At 44.5% G+C, this 25136-nt stretch overlaps 1 protein-coding gene across 2 annotated transcripts in view; it reads left to right on the top strand.

The window, feature by feature from the left end:
- Positions 1 to 19461, top strand: part of cntn5 (contactin 5) — a 488559-nt gene extending 469098 nt beyond the window's left edge. For both annotated transcript variants that reach the window (XM_045704177.1, XM_045704176.1), the window contains exons 22-24: positions 9217 to 9329; positions 16325 to 16493; positions 18515 to 19461. In XM_045704177.1, the coding sequence (XP_045560133.1) occupies positions 9217 to 9329; positions 16325 to 16493; positions 18515 to 18633 (401 nt within the window). In that variant the 3' untranslated portion in view covers positions 18634 to 19461. The remainder of the gene's footprint in view (positions 1 to 9216; positions 9330 to 16324; positions 16494 to 18514) is intronic.
- Positions 19462 to 25136: the final 5675 nt, after the last annotated feature.

Genomic DNA, 25136 nt, shown 5'->3' with positions numbered 1-25136 from the left:
AATTGATCGCATGGTGATTATTTATTGAATGTTATGATGGACACAGCTTTGTTGACCCAAAACATACACAGTCTCCCCATTGTTCAAGAAACTAGAATTTGAGAACATATAGTTTGGTGTGTTGCAGTTGAAACTTTATTGTGCTTATCACCCACAGTCAGGTAATGGATTCTGCCAAGAGTCGTTTACAATCTAGACCAGTTGCGGCCACAACTAGACACCTACTCATACTAAGGTTTTACTTCATTTTTACTATTTTCTACACTGTAGAATAATTGTGAAGACATCAAAACTATGAAATAACATATATGGAATCATGTAGTAACCAAAAAAAGTGTTAAACAAATCAACATATATTTTATATTTGATATTCTTCAAAGTAGCCACTCTTTGCCTTGATGACAGCTTTGCACACTCTTGGCATTCTCTCAACCAGCTTCACCTGGAATGCTTTTCCAACAGTCTTGAAGGAGTTCCCACACATGCTGAGTACTTGTTGGCTGTTTTTCCTTCACTCTGCGGTCCAACGCATCCCAAACCATCTCAATTGGTTTGAGGTCGGGTGATTGTGGAGGCCAGGTCATCTGATGCAGCACTCCATCACTCTCCTTCTTTGTCAAATGGCCCTTCCACAGCCTGGAAGTGTGTTGGGTCATTGTCCTGTTGATAAACAAATGATAATCCCACTAAGCGCAAACCAGACAGATTGGCATATCGCTGCAGAATGCTGTTGTAGCCATGCTGGTTAAGTGTGCCTTGAATTCTAAATAAATCACTGACAGTGTCACCAGCAAAGCACCCCTACACCATCACACCTCCTCCTCCATGCTTCATGGTGGGAACCACATATGCGGAGATCATCCGTTCACCTACTCTGCGTCTCACAAAGACACAGCGGTTGGAACATCAGACCAAAGGTCAGATTTCCACCGGTCTAATGTCCATTGTTCGTGTTTCTTGGCCCAAGCAAGTCTCTTCCTCTTATTGGTGTCCTTTAGTAGTGGTTTCTTTGCAGCAATTTGACCATGAAGACCTGATTCACGCAGTCTCCTCTGAACAGTTGATGTTGAGATGTGTCGGTTACTTGAACTCTGTGAAGCATTTATTTGGGCTGCAATTTCTGAGGCTGGTAGCTCTAATGAACGTATCCTCTGCAGCAGAGGTAACTCTGGGTCTTCCTTTCCTGTGCTGGTCCTCATGAGAGCCAGTTTCATCATTGCGCTTAATGGTTTTTGCAACTGCACTTGAAGAAACTTTCAAAGTTCTTGAAATGTTCCGTATTGACTGACCTTCAAGTCTTAAAGTAATGATGGACTGTCATTTCTCTTTGCTTATTTGAGCTGTTCTTGCCATAATATGGACTTGGTATTTTACCAAATAGGGCTATCTCCTGTATACCACCCCTACCTTGTCACAACACAAATGATTGGCTCGAACGCATTAAGAAGGAAAGAAATTCCACAAATAATGCAGTCCATGTGAATACCTCATGAATCCATATGTGTTATTTTATAGTTTTAATGTCTTCACAATTATTCTACAATGTAGAAAATAGTAAAAATAAAGAAAAATCCTGGAATGACCAGAACTGGGACACCTCAGGACATTCCCAAAACATGTGACCAGAACTGGGACGCCACAGGACATTCCCAAAACATGTGACCAGAACTGGGACGCCACTGGGCAGTCCCAAAACATGTGACCAGAACTGGGACGCCACTGGACAGTCCCAAAACATGTGACCAGAACTGGGACACCACAGGACATTCCCAAAACATGTGACCAGAACTGGGACGCCACTGGACAGTCCCAAAACATGTGACCAGAACTGGGACGCCACTGGACAGTCCCAAAACATGTGACCAGAACTGGGACACCACTGGACAGTCCCAAAACATGTGACCAGAACTGGGACACCACTGGACAGTCCCAAAACATGTGACCAGAACTGGGACGCCACAGGACAGTCCCAAAACATGTGACCAGAACTGGGACGCCACTGGACAGTCCCAAAACATGTGACCAGAACTGGGACACCACAGGACATTCCCAAAACATGTGACCAGAACTGGGACACCACAGGATATTTCTAAAACATGTGCAATAGTGTTCCAACAGCATTCATACGGCATCTATCAAATATTGGAGTAGGAATCAACTTCATCTTAAAACATCTAAATGGAGTTTCGTAACCTCTATGTATAAGCTTATAATGTATAAGCTGGTGTGCTGGGTTTCTAGAGGTAACAAATATATTTTCCCAAATGGTATCCCAGTTCAGGTCTTGCCCCAATCCCTGCATTTCACGGTTCCATACTAGAGTGACAACCAATGTAGAGCATTTAACAGACAGCAGCCAATCATAAGTGGCAGAGACTATTTTAGAAGTTAATGAAGGGTCTATCCATGTAAGCATTATGTGGGATGTTAACAGGGCATCCCATGGTACACCATAAGCTTTTAAGAAAGATCTTAACTGTAGATAAAGGAACCATGAAATGCCTGGAAGTGATGCTCACCCTTTTCCGCCCACAATGGGTACACAAAAGGCTTATTGATTGTCAGCAGGTTATGATTGTGCCATAGAGGAGAAGATTCATAGAACTTCTTAGTGTTGCCTATATGTTTCTCAGTGTATTACCGTACTTGTAGTAAGTTGGAAATAATTTATCCACATCTTTCGAATGCTGTTTTTACCTTGATATCAGAAAAAAACTAGATCTGTAAGTCTCTGCGGTGCAACAAGTGCTTCCTCGATGCCTCTCCAATTATGGGACTATACTCGCTAGGATTTTATTTTGAAAGACCAGTAACATAATTTGTAAATGGGATGAGACAAACCTCCTGTTCTCTTTAACTGTGTAAGTGTATCATATCGAATGCGTGGCTTTTTATCATTCCAAATACACTTTGAGGTCATTGACATTAATTCCTACTTTGGCGGATGAGGTATAGGTAGCGTAGAGAAAATACAAGTATGTTTGTTCCTTGGTCGAGTATGTTCCTTTTTACTATAGAAATCCTGCTTTGTAATGAGATTTTAAGAAAGGACCATCTCTGCAAATCAGAGGTGATCTCCTCATTTAGTTTGACATAGTTCCTTCTGCAACCTTGGGAAAATTTGGTGGGTATGCCCAAATAAATAAAGTCTGCCTCATGCCACTGCACTGGAGATGCAGCAGGCAAAGTAAGCAATTTTGCATGGCTATTGAGTATAGATTTTTCACAGTTTATTTTAAAGAATGAACCGAAAAGAGTAAACAATTTCAAAATCTGTGGAAGGGAAATTGAGATGTCTGAGAAATACAATAAGGTTTCATAGAATGACACGTTGTGCTGCTAACCTTTTTTAATATTGATGGATGAAATAGGTGGGTCCAATCTAATCTCTGAAGCAAGGGGCTCCAAAGACAGGGCAAAGAGCATTGGTGATAATGAACATCCTTGTTTTGTGGGACGTTTTAAACAGAAAGTCTTGGATAGAATATTTCCCGTCTGCACAACTGCTTGGGATGCAGAATACAATGTTTTTAACATGGAGATAAATCCTTTACCAAAACCAGAGGCCTCCAAAACACACCATAAATAGTTCTAGCCTATCAAAGGCTTTTTCTGCAACTAAACTAAAGTGCAGCAGGGACTGGGTTGTTTTCAAACACATTTATGAATAGACGTCTAATATTGTCTGAGGCTAAACGACCCTTTATAAACCCAGTTTGATCATCGCTGATTAGATTTCCTACAAGCTGTTCCAATCTGATGGCAAGTACCTTTGCAAACAGCTTGAGCTCTGGTATAATAAGGCTTAAGGGCCTATAACTTTTACAGTCTAGGGGAGATTTGCCCTTTTTTAACAAAACTATAATCAGTGAGGTGTTTTGGTCTCTATGGAATTCTCCAAGGTTTAATGCACGATTGATAGAACCAATTAGTGGCCCGACAATATCCCATATTTCAAGAAACAGCTAAGGAGGGAAAACCATCAAGTCCTCGTGATTCGCCTCTTTTCATAGATGTTAATGCACTCCTGAGTTCTTCAAGAGGAAGTGGGGAGTCAAGGAATCCAGATTGGACCTTCCCAAACTCGACAGAGCAATGATGATAAGAAGTGTGTGATCTTATTATGATCAGGGTCGTTCGTGAACTACGTTAGCTAGCTATCATTAGCGGTTAGCTACCTGACGTTAGTTAGCTAGCTAGCTATACTGACAGAAGCCAAGTTAGCTAGCGTTAACAGTTCACTTGCAAATCCAGCGTTAATGTTGAATTTGTTAAATGTACTAACTTCACTAGCTAGCCTCTGAGGTATATAATTTGGAATAAAACTGCCTAAACGTATCATTCGTTTCTGCCGGGTCATGTGATATCTTACTAGATGGTGTTTAAATTGTCTTGATACAAAAGTCTACTAGCTTTCTCCCTCTCAGAATGGAATGTTACTCTTGTGCGATGCATTATAAATTCTGCTTAGACTCCCAATCAAAGGCAACTCAACACACCTGCCTTCAATTGGGAGTCCAACCCCAATTAACTCTACATAGAAAACCAACCCTAGAGCCTATACCAACCACTAACACACCCCACTACACCACACACAAAACCCCATAATACAAAACAAATATACCTCTGCCACGTCCTGACCAAATATAATACAACTAATACCTAAATATTGGTCAGGACGTGACATTCTGCTTAGATTGCAGTAAAGTGTTATACTCGTGTTTTAATGCTGTTAACATCTTCCCCTGTACATTTTTGTTTTGTTGCTCATTTTCAACCAGAGAAATCTTTTTTTTCCAGATCTACTACTTTTTTTTTTTACTGCGAGTTCAATTAAGATGTGAGGCAAACGAGGTACAGTTTTTCCTCAAAAAGCCTTATTCTGCAGCAAAGTCGTGTTAAAGCTCAATCTTCTGGCACCTTTCTGTTTGTAGCTGTCATGTTACATACTATACAGGACAGCTCCATGGTCAGAAATTAGTATGAAATTAGTATGGGGAGCAGCTCGGTTGTCTGAATACACCTGTTTATATAGGGAGATACAAATATGTAGTCTATCCGTGAAAATGTTCAGGGTCCCTGAACATCTTCGTGAACGTGCCTTAGCCATGCTGCAAGGAGGCATGAGGACTGCAGATGTGGCCAGGGCAATAAATTGCGATGTCCGTACTGTGAGACGTCTAAGGCAGCGCTACAGGGAGACAGGACGTACAGCTGATCGTCCTCGCAGTGGCAGACCACATGTTAGCTTTTTCAAACAGAAATTTCCATCCTGTAGCACTAACTCAAAAAAGTTCTGGGGCACTGTAAAGTCCATGGAGAATAAGAGCACCTCCTCCCAGCTGCCCACTGCTCTGAGGCTAGGAAACACTGTTACCACCGATAAATCCACTATAATTGAGAATTTCAATAAGGATTTCTCTACAGCTGGCCATGCTTTCCACCTGGCTACCCCTACCCCGGTCAACCGGTCAACTGCCCGGCACCCTCCACAGCAACCCGCCAAAGCCCACACCATTTCTACTTCACCCAAATCCAGATAGCTGATGTTCTGAAAGAGCTGCAAAATCTGGACCCCTACAAATCAGCTGGGCTAGACAATCTGGACCCTCTCTTTCTAAAATTATCTGCCGAAATTGTTGCAACCCCTATTACTAGCCTGTTCAACCTCTCTTTCGTATCGTCTGAGATTCCTAAAAATTGGAAAGCAGCTGCGGTCATCCCCCTCTTCAAAGGGGGTGACACTCTAGACCCAAACTGCTACAGACCTATATATATCCTACCCTGTCTTTCTAAGGTCTTCAAAAGCCAAGTGAACAAACAGATTACCGACCATTTTGAATCCCACTGTACCTTCTCCGCTATGCAATCTGGTTTCAGAGCTGGTCATGGGTGCACCTCAGCCACGCTCAAGGTCCTAAACGACATCATAACCGCCATCGATAAGAGACATTACTGTGCAGCCGTATTCATCGACCTGGCCAAGGCTTTCGACTCTGTCAATCACCACATTCTTATTGGCAGACTCGACAGCCTTGGTTTCTCAAATGATTGCCTCGCCTGGTTTACCAACTACCTCTCTGATAGAGTTCAGTGTGTCAAATCGGAGGGCCTGTTGTCCGGACCTCTGGCAGTCTCTATGGGGGTGCCACAGGGTTCAATTCTCAGGCCGACTGTCTTCTCTGGATACATCAGTGATGTTGCTCTTGCTGCTGGTGATTCTCTGATCCACCTCTACGCAGACGACACATTTCTGTACACTTCTGGCCTCTCTTTGGAGACTGTGTTAACTAACCTCCAGATGAGCTTCAATGCCATACAACTCTCCTTCCGTGGCCTCCAACTGCTCTTAAACGCAAGTAAAACTAAATGCATGCTATTCAATCGATCACTGCCCGCACCTGCTTGCCTGTCCAGCATCACTACTCTGGACGGCTCTGACTTAGAATATGTGGACAACTACAAATACTGGGTGTCTGGTTAGACTGTAAACTCTCCTTCCTGACTCACATTAAGCATCTCCAATCCAAAATTAAATCTAGAATCAGCTTCCTATATCACAACAATGCATCCTTCACTCACGCTGCCAAACATACCCTCGTAAAACTGACCATCCTACCGATCCTCAACTTCGGTGAAGTCATCTATAAAATAGCCTCAAACACTCTACTCAACAAATTGGATGCAGTCTATCACAGTGCCATCCGTTTTGCCACCAAAGCCCCATACACTACCTACCGTTGCGACCTGTGCGCTCCCGTTGGTCGGCCCTCGCTTCATACTCATTGCCAAACCCACTGGCTACAGGTTATCTACAAGTCTCTGCTAGGTAAAGCCCCGCCTTATCTCAGCTCACTGGTCACCATAGCAGCACCCACTCGTAGCACGCGCTCCAGCAGGTATATCTCACTGGTCATCCCCCAAAGCCAATTCCTCCTTTGGCCGTCTCTCCTTCCAGTTCTCTGCTGCCAATGACTGGAACGAACTGCAAAAATCACTGAAGCTGGAGACTCATATCTCCCTCACTAGCTTTAAGCACCAGCTGTCAGAGCAGCTCACAGATCACTGCACCTGTACATAGCCCATCTGTAAACAGCCCATCTACCTACCTACCTCATCCCCATACTGTATTTATTTATTTATCTTGCTCTTTTGCACCCCAGTATCCCTACTTGCACATTCATCTTCTGCACATCTGCCATTCCAGTGTTTAATTGCTGTATTGTAATTACTTCGCCACCATGGCCTATTTATTGCCTTAACTCCCTTATCTTACCTCATTTGCACTCACTGTATATAGACTTTTTGTTTTCTTTTGTTCTACTGTATTATTGACTGTATGTTTTGTTTATTCCATGTGTTGTTGTATGTGTCCCACTGCTATGCTTTATCTTGGCCAGGTCGCAGTTGTAAATGAGAACTTGTTCTCAACTAGCCTACCTGGTTAAATAAAGGTGAAAAAATACAATAAAAAAAAAAAAATGTGACAACACCTGCACAGGATCGGTACATCCGAACATCACACCTGCGGGACAGGTACAGGATGGCAAGAACAACTGCCCGAGTTACACCAGGAATGCACAATCCCTCCATCAGTGCTCAGACTGTCCGCAATAGGCTGAGAGAGGCTGGACTGAGGGCTTGTAGGCCTGTTGTAAGGCAGGTCCTCACCAGACATCACCAGCAACAACGTCGCCTATGGGCGCACACTCACCGTCGCTTGACCAGACAGGACTGGTAAAAAGTGCTCTTCACTGATGAGTCTTTGTTTTGTCTCACCAGGGGTGATGGTCGGATTCGCATTTATCGTCAAAGTAATGAGCGTTACACCGAGGCCTGTACTCTGGAGTGGGATCGATTTGGAGGTGGAGGGTCCGTCATGGTTTGGGGCGGTGTGTCACAGCATCATCGGACTGAGCTTGTTGTCATTGCAGGCAATCTCAACGCTGTGCGTTACAGGGAAGACATTCTCCTCCCTCATGTGGTACCCTTTCTGCAGGCTCATCCTGACATGACCCTCCAGCATGACAATGCCACCAGCCATACTGCTCATTCTTCGGTGTGTGATTACTTGCAAGACAGGAATGTCAGTGTTCTGCCATGGCCAGCGAAGAGCCCGGATCTCAATCCGATTGAGCACGTCTGGGACCGGTTGGATCAGAGGGTGAGGGCTAGGGCCATTCCCCCCAGAAATGTCCGGGAACTTGCAGGTGCCTTGGTGGAAGAGTGGGGTAACATCTCACAGCAAGAACTGGCAAATCTGGTGCAGTTCATGAGGAGCAGATGCACTGCAGTACTTAATGCAGCTGGTGGCCACACCAGATACTGACTGTTACTTTTGATTTTGACCACACCTTTGTTCAGGGACACATTATTCCATTCCTGTTAGTCACATGTCTGTGGAACTTGTTCAGTTTATGTCTTTAGTTGTTGAATCTTGTTAAGTTCATACAAATGTTTACACATGTTACGTTTGCTGAAAATAAACGCAGTTGACAGTGAGAGGACGTTTCTTTTTTTGCTGAGTTTAAATACTAGACTGGAAGCAAGGGGAAATAATGAGATAAAAACAGGAGATGATTCAGACAGCAACATGATATTCTAGTAGAGATAAATACAAGAGATGATTCAGACAGAGACATTATATTCTAGTAGAGATAAACACAAGAGATGATTCAGACAGAGACATTATATTCTAGTAGAGATAAACACAAGAGATGATTCAGACAGAGACATTATATTCTAGTAGAGATAAATACAAGAGATGATTCAGACAGAGACATTATATTCTAGTAGAGATAAATACAAGAGATGATTCAGACAGAGACATTATATTCTAGTAGAGATAAACACAAGAGATGATTCAGACAGAGACATTATATTCTAGTAGAGATAAACACAAGAGATGATTCAGACAGAGACATTATATTCTTATTAGGAGCAGTTAGCAGGCATAGGACAGCCAATACAGCACGGCTTAGAATGCTGCTCGTCCAATCAGCGTCCAGGATCCAAACAACCAGTTTTATAATATCCGGTACATGACTCTGAAAGACCGTTTCACATGTAGTATTAAGATGGACAGCTTGCTATTCTGCATGCAAGAAATAGTACTATAATTTACCTTATTTACTGAACTACACTCTGCTATGGATGACAATGAAATGTATGGATGAAAGAGATAAGTTAAGATTGATCCCTGTGCTTTCTCCTCAGCTCCAGTCCAGCCTCCAGCCAACCTTGTGTGGATTCAGGAAGGAACTAACGTGTCATTAAACTGGGACCCGGTTAAGTCTAAAGACAACGAGTCAGATGTCATAGGATACAAGGTACGCCCCCCTTACTCTACTGGCCAGGTCTCTTTACTCTACTGGCCAGGTCTCCTTACTCTACTGGCCAGGTCTCTTTACTCTACTGGCCAGGTCTCCTTACTGTACTGGCCAGGTCTCTTTACTCTACTGGCCAGGTCTCCTTACTGTACTGGCCAGGTCTCTTTACTCTACTGGCCAGGTCTCCTTACTGTACTGGCCAGGTCTCTTTACTCTACTGGCCAGGTCTCCTTACTGTACTGGCCAGGTCTCTTTACTCTACTGGCCAGGTCTCTTTACTGTACTGGCCAGGTCTCTTTACTCTACTGGCCAGGTCTCTTTACTCTACTGGCCAGGTCTCTTTACTCTACTGGCCAGGTCTCTTTACTATACTGGCCAGGTCTCTTTACTCTACTGGCCAGGTCTCTTTACTGTACTGGCCAGGTCTCTTTACTCTACTGGCCAGGTCTCTTTACTCTACTGGCCAGGTCTCTTTACCCTACTGGCCAGGTCTCTTTACTCTACTGGCCAGGTCTCCTAACTCTACTGGCCAGGTCTCTTTACTGTACTGGCCAGGTCTCTTTACCCTACTGGCCAGGTCTCCTAACTCTACTGGCCAGGTCTCTTTACTCTACTGGCCAGGTCTCTTTACTCTACTGGCCAGGTCTCTTTACTCTACTGGCCAGGTCTCTTTACTCTACTGGCCAGGTCTCTTTACTCTACTGGCCAGGTCTCTTTACTATACTGGCCAGGTCTCTTTACTATACTGGCCAGGTCTCTTTACTCTACTGGCCAGGTCTCTTTACTCTACTGGCCAGGTCTCTTTACTCTACTGGCCAGGTCTCTTTACTCTACTGGCCAGGTCTCCTTACTGTACTGGCCAGGTCTCTTTACTGTACTGGCCAGGTCTCTTTACTCTACTGGCCAGGTCTCTTTACTCTACAGGCCAGGTCTCCTAACTCTACTGGCCAGGTCTCTTTACTCTACAGGCCAGGTCTCCTAACTCTACTGGCCAGGTCTCTTTACTCTACAGGCCAGGTCTCCTAACTCTACTGGCCAGGTCTCTTTACTGTACTGGCCAGGTCTCTTTACTCTACTGGCCAGGTCTCTTTACTCTACTGGCCAGGTCTCTTTACTCTACTGGCCAGGTCTCTTTACTCTACTGGCCAGGTCTCTTTACTCTACTGGCCAGGTCTCTTTACCCTACTGGCCAGGTGTCTTTACTATACTGGCCAGGTCTCTTTACTCTACTGGCCAGGTCTCTTTACTCTACTGGCCAGGTCTCTTTACTCTACTGGCCAGGTCTCTTTACTATACTGGCCAGGTCTCTTTACCCTACTGGCCAGGTCTCTTTACCCTACTGGCCAGGTCTCTTTACTCTACTGGCCAGGTCTCTTTACTCTACTGGCCAGGTCTCTTTACTCTACTGGCCAGGTCTCTTTACCCTACTGGCCAGGTCTCTTTACTCTACTGGCCAGGTCTCTTTACCCTACTGGCCAGGTCTCTTTACCCTACTGGCCAGGTCTCTTTACTCTACTGGCCAGGTCTCTTTACCCTACTGGCCAGGTCTCTTTACTATACTGGCCAGGTCTCTTTACTCTACTGGCCAGGTCTCTTTACTCTACTGGCCAGGTCTCTTTACTCTACTGGCCAGGTCTCCTTACTCTACTGGCCAGGTCTCTTTACTCTACTGGCCAGGTCTCTTTACTCTACTGGCCAGGTCTCTTTACTGTACTGGCCAGGTCTCTTTACTGTACTGGCCAGGTCTCTTTACTATACTGGCCAGGTCTCCTTACTGTACTGGCCAGGTCTCTTTACTCTACTGGCCAGGTCTCTTTACTCTACTGGCCAGGTCTCTTTACTCTACTGGCCAGGTCTCTTTACTGTACTGGCCAGGTCTCTTTACTATACTGGCCAGGTCTCCTTACTGTACTGGCCAGGTCTCTTTACTCTACTGGCCAGGTCTCTTTACTCTACTGGCCAGGTCTCTTTACTCTACTGGCCAGGTCTCCTTACTCTACTGGCCAGGTCTCTTTACTCTACTGGCCAGGTCTCTTTACTCTACTGGCCAGGTCTCTTTACTGTACTGGCCAGGTCTCCTAACTCTACTGGCCAGGTCTCTTTACTGTACTGGCCAGGTCTCCTAACTCTACTGGCCAGGTCTCTTTACCCTACTGGCCAGGTCTCTTTACTCTACTGGCCAGGTCTCTTTACTGTACTGGCCAGGTCTCTTTACTCTACTGGCCAGGTCTCTTTACTCTACTGGCCAGGTCTCTTTACTCTACTGGCCAGGTCTCTTTACTCTACTGGCCAGGTCTCTTTACTGTACTGGCCAGGTCTCTTTACTCTACTGGCCAGGTCTCTTTACTGTACTGGCCAGGTCTCTTTACTCTACTGGCCAGGTCTCTTTACTCTACTGGCCAGGTCTCTTTACTCTACTGGCCAGGTCTCTTTACTCTACTGGCCAGGTCTCCTTACTCTACTGGCCAGGTCTCTTTACTATACTGGCCAGGTCTCTTTACTATACTGGCCAGGTCTCTTTACTCTACTGGCCAGGTCTCTTTACTCTACTGGCCAGGTCTCTTTACTGTACTGGCCAGGTCTCCTAACTCTACTGGCCAGGTCTCTTTACTCTACTGGCCAGGTCTCTTTACTCTACTGGCCAGGTCTCTTTACTGTACTGGCCAGGTCTCTTTACTGTACTGGCCAGGTCTCTTTACTATACTGGCCAGGTCTCTTTACTCTACTGGCCAGGTCTCTTTACTCTACTGGCCAGGTCTCTTTACTCTACTGGCCAGGTCTCTTTACTGTACTGGCCAGGTCTCTTTACTGTACTGGCCAGGTCTCTTTACTGTACTGGCCAGGTCGCTTTACTCTACTGGCCAGGTCTCTTTACTCTACTGGCCAGGTCTCTTTACTCTACTGGCCAGGTCTCTTTACTCTACTGGCCAGGTCTCTTTACCCTACTGGCCAGGTCGCTTTACTCTACTGGCCAGGTCTCTTTACCCTACTGGCCAGGTCTCTTTACTCTACTGGCCAGGTCTCTTTACTATACTGGCCAGGTCTCTTTACTCGACTGGCCAGGTCTCTTTACTCGACTGGCCAGGTCTCTTTACTATACTGGCCAGGTCTCTTTACTCTACTGGCCAGGTCTCTTTACTCTACTGGCCAGGTCTCTTTACTCTACTGGCCAGGTCTCTTTACTCTACTGGCCAGGTCTCTTTACTCTACTGGCCAGGTCTCCTAACTCTACTGGCCAGGTCTCTTTACTGTACTGGCCAGGTCTCTTTACTCTACTGGCCAGGTCTCTTTACTCTACTGGCCAGGTCTCTTTACTCTACTGGCCAGGTCTCTTTACTGTACTGGCCAGGTCGCTTTACTCTACTGGCCAGGTCTCTTTACTCTACTGGCCAGGTCTCTTTACTCTACTGGCCAGGTCTCTTTACCCTACTGGCCAGGTCTCTTTACTGTACTGGCCAGGTCTCTTTACTCTACTGGCCAGGTCTCTTTACTCTACAGGCCAGGTCTCTTTACTCTACTGGCCAGGTCTCTTTACTCTACTGGCCAGGTCTCTTTACTATACTGGCCAGGTCTCTTTACCATACTGGCCAGGTCTCTTTACTCTACTGGCCAGGTCTCATTCCCCTCAGCTAATACTCATTCCTCTCAACTAACTAATTCCTCTCAGCTAATACTCATTCACCTTAGCTAATACTCATTCATCTCAACTAATACTCATTCCTCCCAGCTAATACTCATTCCTCTCAACTAATACTCATTCCTCTCAGCTAATACTCATTCCTCTCAGCTAATACTCATTCCTCTCAGCAAATACTCATTCCTCTCAGCTAATACTCATTCCTCTCAGCTAATACTCATTCCTCTCAACTAATACTCATTCCTCTCAGCTAATACTCATTCCTCTCAGCTAATACTCATTCACCTCAACTAATACTCATTCCCCTCAGCTAATACTCATACCTCTCAACTAATACTCATTCACCTCAGCTAATACTCATTCCTCTCAACTAATACTCATTCCTATCAGCTAATACTCATTCCTCTCAGCTAATACTCATTCATCTCAACTAATACTCATTCATCTCAACTAATACTCATTCCTCTCGGCTAATACTCATTCATCTCAGCTAATACTCATTCCTTTCGGCTAATACTCATTCCTCTCAGCTAATACTCATTCCTCTCAGCTAATACTCATTCACCTCAGCTAATACTCATTCCTCTCAACTAATACTCATTCCTCTCAGCTAATACTCATTCCTCTCAGCTAATATTCATTCCTCTCAGCATTCCTCTCAGCTAATACTCATTCACCTCAGCTAATACTCATTCCTCTCAGCTAATACTCATTCCTCTCAACTAATACTCATTCCTCTCAGCTAATACTCATTCTTCTCAGCTAATACTCATTCCTCTCAGCATTCCTCTCAGCTAATACTCATTCACCTCAGCTAATACTCATTCCTCTCAGCTAATACTCATTCACATCAGCTAATACTCATTCATCTCAGCTAATACTCATTCATCTCAGCTAATACTCATTCATCTCAACTAATACTCATTCTTCTCGGCTAATACTCATTCCTCTCGGCTAATACTCATTCCTCTCAGCTAATATTCATTCCTCTCAGCTAATACTCATTCCTCTCAGCTAATACTCATTCATCTCAACTAATACTCATTCTTCTCGGCTAATACTCATTCCTCTCGGCTAATACTCATTCCTCTCAGCTAATATTCATTCCTCTCAGCTAATACTCATTCCTCTCAGCTAATACTCATTCACCTCAGCTAATACTCATTCCTCTCAACTAATACTCATTCCTCTCAGCTAATACTCATTCCTCTCAACTAATACTCATTCCCCTCAGCTAATACTCATTCCTCTCAGCTAATACTCATTCACCTCAACTAATACTCATTCCCCTCAGCTAATACTCATACCTCTCAGCTAATACTCATTCCCCTCAGCTAATACTCATTCCTCTCAACTAATACTCATTCACCTCAGCTAATACTCATTCCTCTCAACTAATACTCATTCATCTCAACTAATACTCATTCATCTCAACTAATACTCATTCCTCTCGGCTAATACTCATTCCTCTCGGCTAATACTCATTCCTCTCAGCTAATATTCATTCCTCTCAGCTAATACTCATTCCTCTCAGCTAATACTCATTCACCTCAGCTAATACTCATTCCTCTCAACTAATACTCATTCCTCTCAGCTAATACTCATTCCTCTCAGCATTCCTCTCAGCTAATACTCATTCACCTCAGCTAATACTCATTCACCTCAGCTAATACTCATTCCTCTCAGCTAATACTCATTCACCTCAGCTAATACTCATTCCTCTCAACTAATACTCATTCCTCTCAGCTAATACTCATTCCTCTCAGCATTCCTCTCAGCTAATACTCATTCACCTCAGCTAATACTCATTCACCTCAGCTAATACTCATTCCTCTCAGCTAATACTCATTCACCTCAGCTAATACTCATTCCTCTCGGCTAATACTCATTCCTCTCGGCTAATACTCATTCCTCTCGGCTAATACTCATTCCTCTCAGCATTCCTCTCAGCTAATACTCATTCACCTCAGCTAATACTCATTCCTCTCAGCTAATACTCATTCATCTCAGCTAATACTCATTCATCTCAGCTAATACTCATTCATCTCAGCTAATACTCATTCCTCTCAACTAATACTCATTCCTCTCAACTTCTGGTCATTCAATATTGGTACCGGTGTCCTGGTTCCCATAATATCATACTGTATATAGTATCTTAATGATCCCCCAGCTAACTCACCTTCCCTGCTACCCTTCCTCAGGTCAGTTGGTGTAAATGACAATGTCTTCTCAGTCATCCTCTAATAAAGGTTGTAAAAAAACTAATTAAACAGCCAGATACAAACTGCCTATAGCCAACATCATTAGTACTCTACAGAAGACGGCTGGGGCCAGTAACCACAGGGCCAGCATCTGTTTAGGTCTTAGTAGCTCCGGCAGTGACCCATCTGAATAAACATAGCCTACAGGTATGAAACAATGTCTACTGTGGCATGTTGACCAGAGGAAGGCTATTGCAACTGAAGCATTGTATAAAATGGCTGCAGGAATAAGACACTGTCTATAGAAACAGTATCTGCTTGATTTTCTTTCATTGTTATATTGTGTAATGTCTTCTCCTGCAGGGAACCAAGGTTATATTCATAACCCAATGAAGCATCTGTTTGGGTGCTGTAGGTCAGGATAGGTCGATCCTAAGGTGCTGTAGGTCAGGATAGGTCAATCCTAAGGTGCTGTAGGTCAGGATAGGTCAATCCTAAGGTGCTGTAGACCAGGAGCAGTCAACCTGAGGTGCTGTAGACCAGGAGCAGTCAGTCCTGAGGTGCTGTAGACCAGGAGCAGTCAACCTGAGGTGCTGTAGACCAGGAGCAGTCAGTCCTGAGGTGCTGTAGACCAGGAGCAGTCAACCTGAGAGGCTGTAGACCAGGAGCAGTCAACCTGAGGTGTTGTAGACCAGGAACAGTCAGTCCTGAGGTGCTGTAGACCAGGAGCAGTCAGTCCTGAGGTGCTGTAGACCAGGAGCAGTCAACCTGAGGTGCTGTAGACCAGGAGCAGTCAACCTGAGGTGCTGTAGACCAGGAGCAGTCAACCTGAGGTGCTGTAGACCAGGAGCAGTCAACCTGATGTGCTGTAGACCAGGAGCAGTCAGTCCTGAGGTGCTGTAGACCAGGAGCAGTCAACCTGAGAGGCTGTAGACCAGGAGCAGTCAGTCATGAAGGAAAAAGAAGACCAACACTATTTCTCTACGTGTATTACATCAGCAGCGTCATCTGTGTGTGTGGAGAAGGGGGTGGTGTTGTTTTGTGGGTCCTAAAATTTGATTGATGGATTGATTGATTGACTGACTGGTGATCTAGTGACTGAATGGCTGATGATTGAGTGACGCTGTCTGATTGATTGGTTCTGGGTCCAACCACAGGTGTTGTTGAGTCAGGAGGGGCGTGTCCACAATCAGGTGGTGAGGACCATCACCCCGTCAGCCGTCCTCTCTCTCCCGGAGGGGGGCTCCTACATCATTGAGGTGCGGGCTGTGAGTGAGGGTGGAGAGGGAGCTACCAGCTCCCAGGTCAGAGTACTCACCTCTTCAGGTAAGACAAGACTCTGGTAACACACTCAACCCAACACACATTGTGGTATTTCGCTTATATACTACCTTGTTTTTCCATTTACTAGAATAGGAGTTAATGGACTAATCAAATACACCAAAATCCGCCTTTTATTTCTACCGATATTCTGTTAATGTCACGGTTGTCGTAAGGATCGGACCAAAACGCAGCGGGAACGTGTATACTCATCTTCTTTTTATTTTGAAGAAGGAGAAACAACTAAATACGTATAAAAAAATTAATAAAAATAAAAACAGTCCTGTCGGGTGCAACAAACACTAAACAAGGAACAACTACCCACAAAATCCCATAGAAAAAAAACACCCCCTCTTAAATAGGACTAGGAACAGCTGCTTCCAATTGAAGGTCAACCCAATAAACACCACATAGAAATAGACATACTAGAACTAACATAGAACTAAACTAACAAAGAACATAACCCAACAAACCCCGAAACACTCGAAACAAACACACCCCCCTGCCACGTCCTGACCAAACTACAATAACAAATAACCCCTTATACTGGTCAGGACGTGACAGTTAAAAGTCTAATGCAGTCGTTTTTATTGCAATATCAAATCATTTCTAGGTAACAATTACGTACCTTACTGTGAATTATTTTATTTAAAAAATGTTGAAAAGAAACAAAAATTGGTTTCTTAGCAAAGGGCGATTTCCCAAGCAAGAATTTTGCCATGGCTGTCTGGGAGTGGTCTGATTGGGGAGGGGAAAACTGAAAACGATCTGTTATTGGCAGAGAGCTTTGGAATTCTCTTTCTTATTGGTCTATACACTAATTTGGTGACGTCACCAGGCAAGCCAAAACTACATCCCACCAAAACAGGGCTGTCTTTTCAATCCCCTCGTACAATAAAAATACATTATCATCATTTTAACAATTTCACAGCATTTTTCCAACCTCATAGTGTGGAAATAATATATATATATATATATATAAAACACAGGAATATCACGTTTTTGACTGCACTGGGCTTTTAAAGTGCTTCATTGAGTCACCACAGCCACAGCTGTTGCCTCAGCCAAGTTTCCCTTGGCTAATACTGTTTTAACCACCTCCACACACACACACACACACACCACTGCACACACTCACTCACAAACACATACACCACTGAACACACACCCACCTACGCCACTGCACAGCCATTTAACTATCAAACAAGACAAATGTAAAGTTGACAATTTTCTACAGTTGTTCTGATCAGACATATAAATGTGTTGTTTTCTCTTTCTCTGCCAGAGGAAAGATTCATTTCTGCATTTTCAAAGCTGCTAACAATTCATGTCAAAGATTAGCACACTTCAGACTGCTGTGTGTGCTGTGTGTGCTTGTGAATTATTTTAGCTTAATTTGTGTCTGGGAAGAAAACAGTCCCTATAAAAATGTGGTTCTGTTGATTGGAAATGTTTGGCTTTCTTATAGCACAAGCCTGCCTGTCTTAACTTGTTATTTTTCCTTTAAATGCTGACTATTTAAGGAGTTTGTTGTCTAACCCAGAATCCAAACTGAATGTCGTTCTGTTTCACTAGTGTTTTCTCAGTGATGTCAAACAATAATGAAATGGAGTTTCAGTTTGGACTCCAGGCTGCCTTTAGTCCTCTGCTCTCTGCTCTCTAGTCACTAAAGTTGTTGTTCTCTCTGTCTCCCTCCATCCCTCCATCCCTCCTTTCCCCCTGTCTCCCTCCATCCCTCCTTTCCCACTGTCTCCCTCCATCCCTCCATTCCCTGTCTCCCCATCCATCCCTTTGTTCCCTGTCTCCCTCCATCCCTCCATTCCCCCTGTCTCCCTCCATCCCTCCATTCCCTGTCTCCCTCCATCCCTCCATTCCCCCTGTCTCCCTCCATCCTTCCATCCCTCCATTCCCTTTCTCCCCATCCATCCCTTTGTTCCCTGTCTCCCTCCATCCCTCCATTCCCCCTGTCTCCCTCCATCCTTCCATCCCTCCATTCCCCCTGTCTCCCTCCATCCTTCCATCTCTAGGTGTCCGGGTGAAGAGTGGTCAGCGTTCGGTTCACAGCCTGCTACCATGGGGTCTGACATGGCCATGGACTATTGCGCTGCTCCTCTCTGTTCCTCTGGTGCCTTCAGCTTCTTGGTGAGGCCTCCGCCTCCTCCATCCCTCCATCCTCCTTTACTCGGAGGGACTGGACCTCTCCTCCTTTCCTCATCCCTCGTTCCTTCCATCCCTCCCTTCCTCAGACTGTCTGCTTGCTCTGGCCTTACGCATCAGCCAATCAGGCCCAGGGCCTGCCAAGGAAATCCACTCCTGATACCAACAAACCATACCCATCAGCCAATCGGGACCAGGGCCTGCCAAGGGGATCCACTCCTGATACCAACAAACCATATCCATCAGCCAATCAGGCCCAGGGCCTGCCAAGGAAATCCACTCCTTATACCAACAAAGCAACAGATTGTTTACAGATGAAGGATGGTTAAAAAACAACAATTATTTTCTGGGAGCGGAACTAAACTTTATTTAGTATGTTTTGGCAGTTCTTTCCAAGCATCACTTGTAGTGTTGTACTGTAACTGTGCACTCGAGTTTAATCATTTAGTGTGCATCCCAAATGGTACCCTATTCCCTATATAGTGCCTTATGGGCCCGGTCAAAATTAGCGCACTATGTAGGGAATAGGGTGCCATTTGGGACGTAGATTACTTTAACTTTATGGGCTGTTGTTTTCTTGTCATTGCCTGGTGACTGGCATCTAAACTGCTTCCAGGCAGTGCCCCCAACGGCTCTGAGGCTCTACAGAGTGTGAACAATTCCCTGAAAGCTGCTGTTGAGGTGTTTTGGATGGCTAGCTGACTGTCTGTCTGTCTGTCTGTCTGTCTGTCTGTCTGTCTGGCTGTCTGGCTGTCTGTCTGTCTGGCTGTCTCTGTCTGGCTGGCTGGCTGTCTGTCTGTCTGTCTGTCTGTCTGTCTGTCTGTCTGTCTGTCTGTCTGTCTGTCTGTCTGGCTGGCTGGCTGGCTGTCTGTCTGTCTCTGTCTGGCTGGCTGGCTGTCTGTCTGGCTGGCTGTCTCTGTCTGGCTGTCTCTGTCTGTCTGTCTGGCTGGCTGTCTGGCTGTCTCTGTCTGTCTGGCTGTCTGGCTGGCTCTCTGTCTGGCTGTCTCTGTCTGGCTGTCTGGCTGTCTGGCTGTCTGTCTGTCTGGCTGTCGTAATACTGGAATCAGCTTGAATCAGCCTGGCCTCAGTCTCGCGTTCCATTAGTTATCTGCATCCATGTAGTCGTTGGCTGCCTAACAAGCATCAGCTCAGTAGAGATCAGTGCATAGTTTTCTTCAGAGAGAGAACGGAGCGTGAACAATGAGAGGAAAAGTAAAACATGTTTTTATAGTATTTCCAGACTTGCTTTTTTTGTACATTGTTTTACCTTTAGAAACACAAAGAAAAAAATTGAGTGGTGTGTGTTTCAGCTAGGTCAAAGTTTGTGTTTTTCAGACAGCGAAGAGCAACGCTTGGTAAATCTGTTGGACAGACAGGTATATCCACCTGGACTCACCTGTAGTGCCCAAACACATCTCTAGACAAAGACTTGACGACTCTGTGGAGTCTCATGGTGTCAGTACAAATAAATGGGATGTTTATTTTTTAACTGATTGTGGTCTGTCTTTACTATAATCTCTACAAGTATATACTGCACATGTATTGTCTGAGGGGTTGTCCCTTTTCCCCCTCTAGTGAAATGAATATCATGTTCCTGTAAGGGCTGTCGTCGGAAGAAGCGGAGTTAGTGTTCATCTTGACATTTAACTCAAACAAAGAGAACACTATACAAAAAAACAGGAAAACCGACAGCCAAACAGTACTGACAGGAAACACACTGAACAGAAACAATTACCCACAAAACCCAAAGGAAAAACATGCTCCTTATGTGTGACTCCCAATCAGCAACAACGAGCTTCAGCTGTGCCTGATTGGGAGCCACACACGGCCCAAAACGAAGAAATACAAAAACATAGAAAAAGGAACATAGAACACCCACCCAATGTAACACCCTGGCCTAACCAAAATAAAGAACAAAAACCCCTCTCTATGGCCAGGGCGTTACAGTTCCCAATGTCTTTGTGCCAATCCAATCATGTCAAGGCTGATATCCTGACATTCATGTGTTCACTGATGATTGATGCAACGCTAGGGTGATACATGTATATCCTGCTGAAGGGAGATATGTAGTCAGTCCTCCTGACCGTTCTCAGTGTTCCCTGATGATATATCCTGCTGAAGGGAGATATGTAGTCAGTCCTCCTGACCGTTCTCAGTGTTCCCTGATGATATATCCTGCTGAAGGGAGATATGTAGTCAGTCCTCCTGACCGTTCTCAGTGTTCCCTGATGATATATCCTGCTGAAGGGAGATATGTAGTCAGTCCTCCTGACCGTTCTCAGTGTTCCCTGATGATATATCCTGCTGAAGGGAGATATGTAGTCAGTCCTCCTGACCGTTCTCAGTGTTCCCTGATGATATATCCTGCTGAAGGGAGATATGTAGTCAGTCCTCCTGACCGTTCTCAGTGTTCCCTGATGATATATCCTGCTGAAGGGAGATATGTAGTCAGTCCTGACCGTTCTCAGTGTTCCCTGATGATATATCCTGCTGAAGGGAGATATGTAGTCAGTCCTCCTGACCGTTCTCAGTGTTTCCTGATGATATATCCTGCTGAAGGGAGATATGTAGTCAGTCCTGACCGTTCTCAGTAGGTCCATGATTAATAATGGCGCAGGAGTGTGCGGCTGACGTTTTATGGGCTCCTATCCAACTGTGCTTTTTTGTGTGTTTTTTTTCATTGTTTGTAACTCATTTTGTACATAATGTCGCTGCTACCGTCTCTTATGACCGAAAAGAGCTTCTGGAAATCAAAACAGCGATTACTCACCTCGAACTGGATGAAGGTTTTTTTCTTTAATGAGTCCGATGCGAAGGATATGCTGCTTCTCCGACACCAGGCCCAAATCCCCATCATTTGCGTGAAAAAAAGACGGAAATACAGGGGGCAGAGATCAGGATGCCTTGTGAGAATTTGTCCGCGAGTGAGTAACCTGCCTTTACCATCTGCTCTATTAGCTAATGTGCAATCACTGGAGAATAAACTGGATGATCTCCAGTCGAGGCTATCCTACCAACGGGACATTAACCTCTATGGGACCGGCGGGACGAATTCGTCCCACCTACGTAACAGCCACTGCCAGCCTGTGGCGCGATTTTCAAAATCTTCAAAATCCTATTACTTCAATTTCTCAAACATATGACTATTTTACAGCCATTTAAAGATAAGACTCTCGTTAATCTAACCACACTGTCCGATTTCAAAAAGGCTTTACAACGAAAGCAAAACATTAGATTATGTCAGCAGAGTACCAAGCCAGAAATAATCAGACACCCATTTTTCAAGCCAGCATATAATGTCACCAAAACCCAGAAGACAGCTAAATGCAGCACTCACCTTTGATGATCTTCATCAGATGACAACCCTAGGACATTATGTTATACAATACATGCATGTTTTGTTCAATCAAGTTCATATTTATATCAAAAACCAGCTTTTTACATTAGCATGTGACGTTCAGAACTAGCATACCCCCGCAAACTTACGGGGAATTCGCTAACATTTTACTAAATTACTCACGATAAACGTTCACAAAAAGCATAACAATTATTTTAAGAATTATAGATACAGACCTCCTCTATGCACTCGATATGTCCGATTTTAAAATAGCTTTTTGGTGAAAGCACATTTTGCAATATTCTAAGTACATAGCCCAGGCATCACGGGCTCGCTATTTAGACACCCGGCAAGTTTAGCACTCACCATAATCATATTTACTATTATAAAAATGTCATTACCTTTTGTTGTCTTCGTCAGAATGCACACCCAGGACGTCTACTTCAATAACAAATGTTGGTTTGGTCCAAAATAATCCATCGTTATATCCGAATAGCGGCGTTTTGTTCGTGCGTTCCAGACACTATCCGAAATAGTAAAGAAGTGTCGCGCTTGGCGCAATTCCTGACAATAAAATTCAAAGTATTCCATTGCCGTACGTCGAAGCATGTCAACCGCTGTTTAAAATCAATTTTTACGTCATTTTTCTCGTAGAAAGCGATAATATTCCGACAGGGAATCTCCTTTTCGGCAAACAGAGGAAAAAATCCCAAAGGCGGGGGCGGTCGGGGTCACGCGCATAAGCTAGTGTCTCTTGATGGGCCACTTGAGAAAGGCGATAATGTGTTTCAGCCTGGGGCTGGAATGACGACATTCTCTTTTTTCCCGGGCTCTGAGAGCCTATGGACGACGTGGGAAGTGTCACGTTAGAGCAGAGATCCTTAGTAAATGATAGAGATGGCAAAGAAGTTCCAGAAATGGTCAGACAGGCCACTTCCTGTAAAGGAATCTCTCAGGTTTTGACCTGCCATTTGAGTTCTGTTATACTCACAGACACCATTCAAACAGTTTTAGAAAATTTAGGGTGTTTTCTATCCATATGTAATAAGTATATGCATATTCTAGTTACTGAGTAGGAGTGGTAACCAGATTAAATCGGGTATGTTTTTTATCCAGCCGTGTCAATGCTGCCCCCTAGCCCTAACAGGTTAAAAACTGTAATATTTTCTGTTTCACCGGGTCGTGGCTGTGCATTGGCAGGACAGAACAGCTACATCGGGTAAGACGAGGGCTGGTGGTTTGTGTCCATGTCTAATATTAAGGAAGTCTTGAGATATTGCTCGCCTGAGGTAGAGTCCAACACTCAGACATGACTTTCAGACAGCCAGGGGTACACTCCAACACTCAGACATGATTTACAGATAGCCAGGGGTACACTCCAATACTCAGACATGATTTACAGGTAGCCAGGGCTACACTCTGACACTCAGACATGATTTACAGATAGCCAGGGGAACACTCCAACACTCAGACATCATTTACAGATAGCCAGGGGAACACTCCAACACTCAGACATAGTTTACAGATAGCCAGGGGCACACTTCAACACTCAGACATACTTTACAGGTAGCCAGGGGAACACTCCAACACTCAGACATAGTTTACAGATAGCCAGGGGAACACTCCAACACTCAGACATGACTTGCAGATAGCCAGGGGCACACTCAGACATAGTTTACAGATAGCCAGGGGTACACTCCAACACTCAGACATCATTTACAGATCGCCAGAGGAATACTCCAACACTCAGACATCATTTACAGACTGCCTGCAGAACACTCCAACACTCAGACATGATTTACAGATAGCCAGGGGAATACTCCAACACTCAGACATGATTTACAGATAGCCAGGGGTACACTCCAACACTCAGACATCATTTACAGATAGCCAGGGGAACACTCCAACACTCAGACATCATTTACAGATAGCCAGGGGAACACTCCAACACTCAGACATCATTTACAGATAGCCAGGGGAACACTCCAACACTCAGACATCATTTACAGATAGCCAGGGGCACACTCCAACACTCAGACATCATTTACAGATAGCCAGGGGTACACTCCAACACTCAGACATCATTTACAGATAACCAGGGGAACACTCCAACACTCAGACATCATTTACAGATAGCCAGGGGCACACTCCAACACTCAGACATCATTTACAGATAGCCAGGGGTACACTCCAACACTCAGACATAGTTTACAGATAGGCAGGTGAATACTCCAACACTCAGACATCATTTACAGATAGCCAGGTGAATGCTCCAACACTCAGACATAATTTACAGATAGCCAGGGGAACACTCCAACACTCAGACATGACTTGCAGATAGCCAGGGAACCACTCAGACATAGTTTACAGATAGCCAGGGGAGCACTCCAACACTCAGACATAGTTTACAGATAGCCAGGGGTACACTCCAACACTCAGCCATACTTTACAGGTAGCCAGGGGAATACTCCAACACTCAGACATAGTTTAGAGATACCCAGGGGAGCACTCCAACACTCAGACATAGTTTACAGATAGCCAGGGGTACACTCCAACACTCAGCCATACTTTACAGGTAGCCAGGGGAACACTCCAACACTCAGACATAGTTTACAGATAGCCAGGGGTACACTCCAACACTCAGACATCATTTACAGATAGCCAGGGGTACACTCCAACACTCAGACATATTTTACAAATGAAGCATTTGTGTTTAGGGAGTCCGCCAGATCAGAGGCAGTAGGGATGACCAGGGATGTTCTTTTTATAAAATATTTTTTAACCTTTATTTAACTAGGCAAGTCAGTTAAGAACAAATTCTTATTTAGAATGATACATCTGTGAATTGGACCATTTTCCTGTTCTGCTAAGCAATCAAAATGTAACGAGTACTTTTGATTGTCAGTGAAAATGTATTTTCTTTAGGAATGGAGTGAAGTAAAAGTTGTCAAAAATAGAAACAGTAAAGTAAAGTACAGACATGACCCCCAAAAACTACTTAAGTAGTACTTTAAAGTATTTTTACTTAAGTACTTTAAACATATGCTCTCTACCAAGAGAGTTCTCATCTGTATTTTTCATAGCCGTCTATTTACCACCACAAACCGATGCTGGCGCTAACACCGCAGTCAGCGACCTGTATAAGGCTGTTAGCA

Source organism: Salmo salar, chromosome ssa20 (genome assembly GCF_905237065.1).
Source record: "Salmo salar chromosome ssa20, Ssal_v3.1, whole genome shotgun sequence".
NCBI lineage: Eukaryota > Metazoa > Chordata > Actinopteri > Salmoniformes > Salmonidae > Salmo > Salmo salar.
Note: the sequence above shows the minus strand (reverse complement) of the source record. Positions and strands in the feature narration are given on the sequence as shown.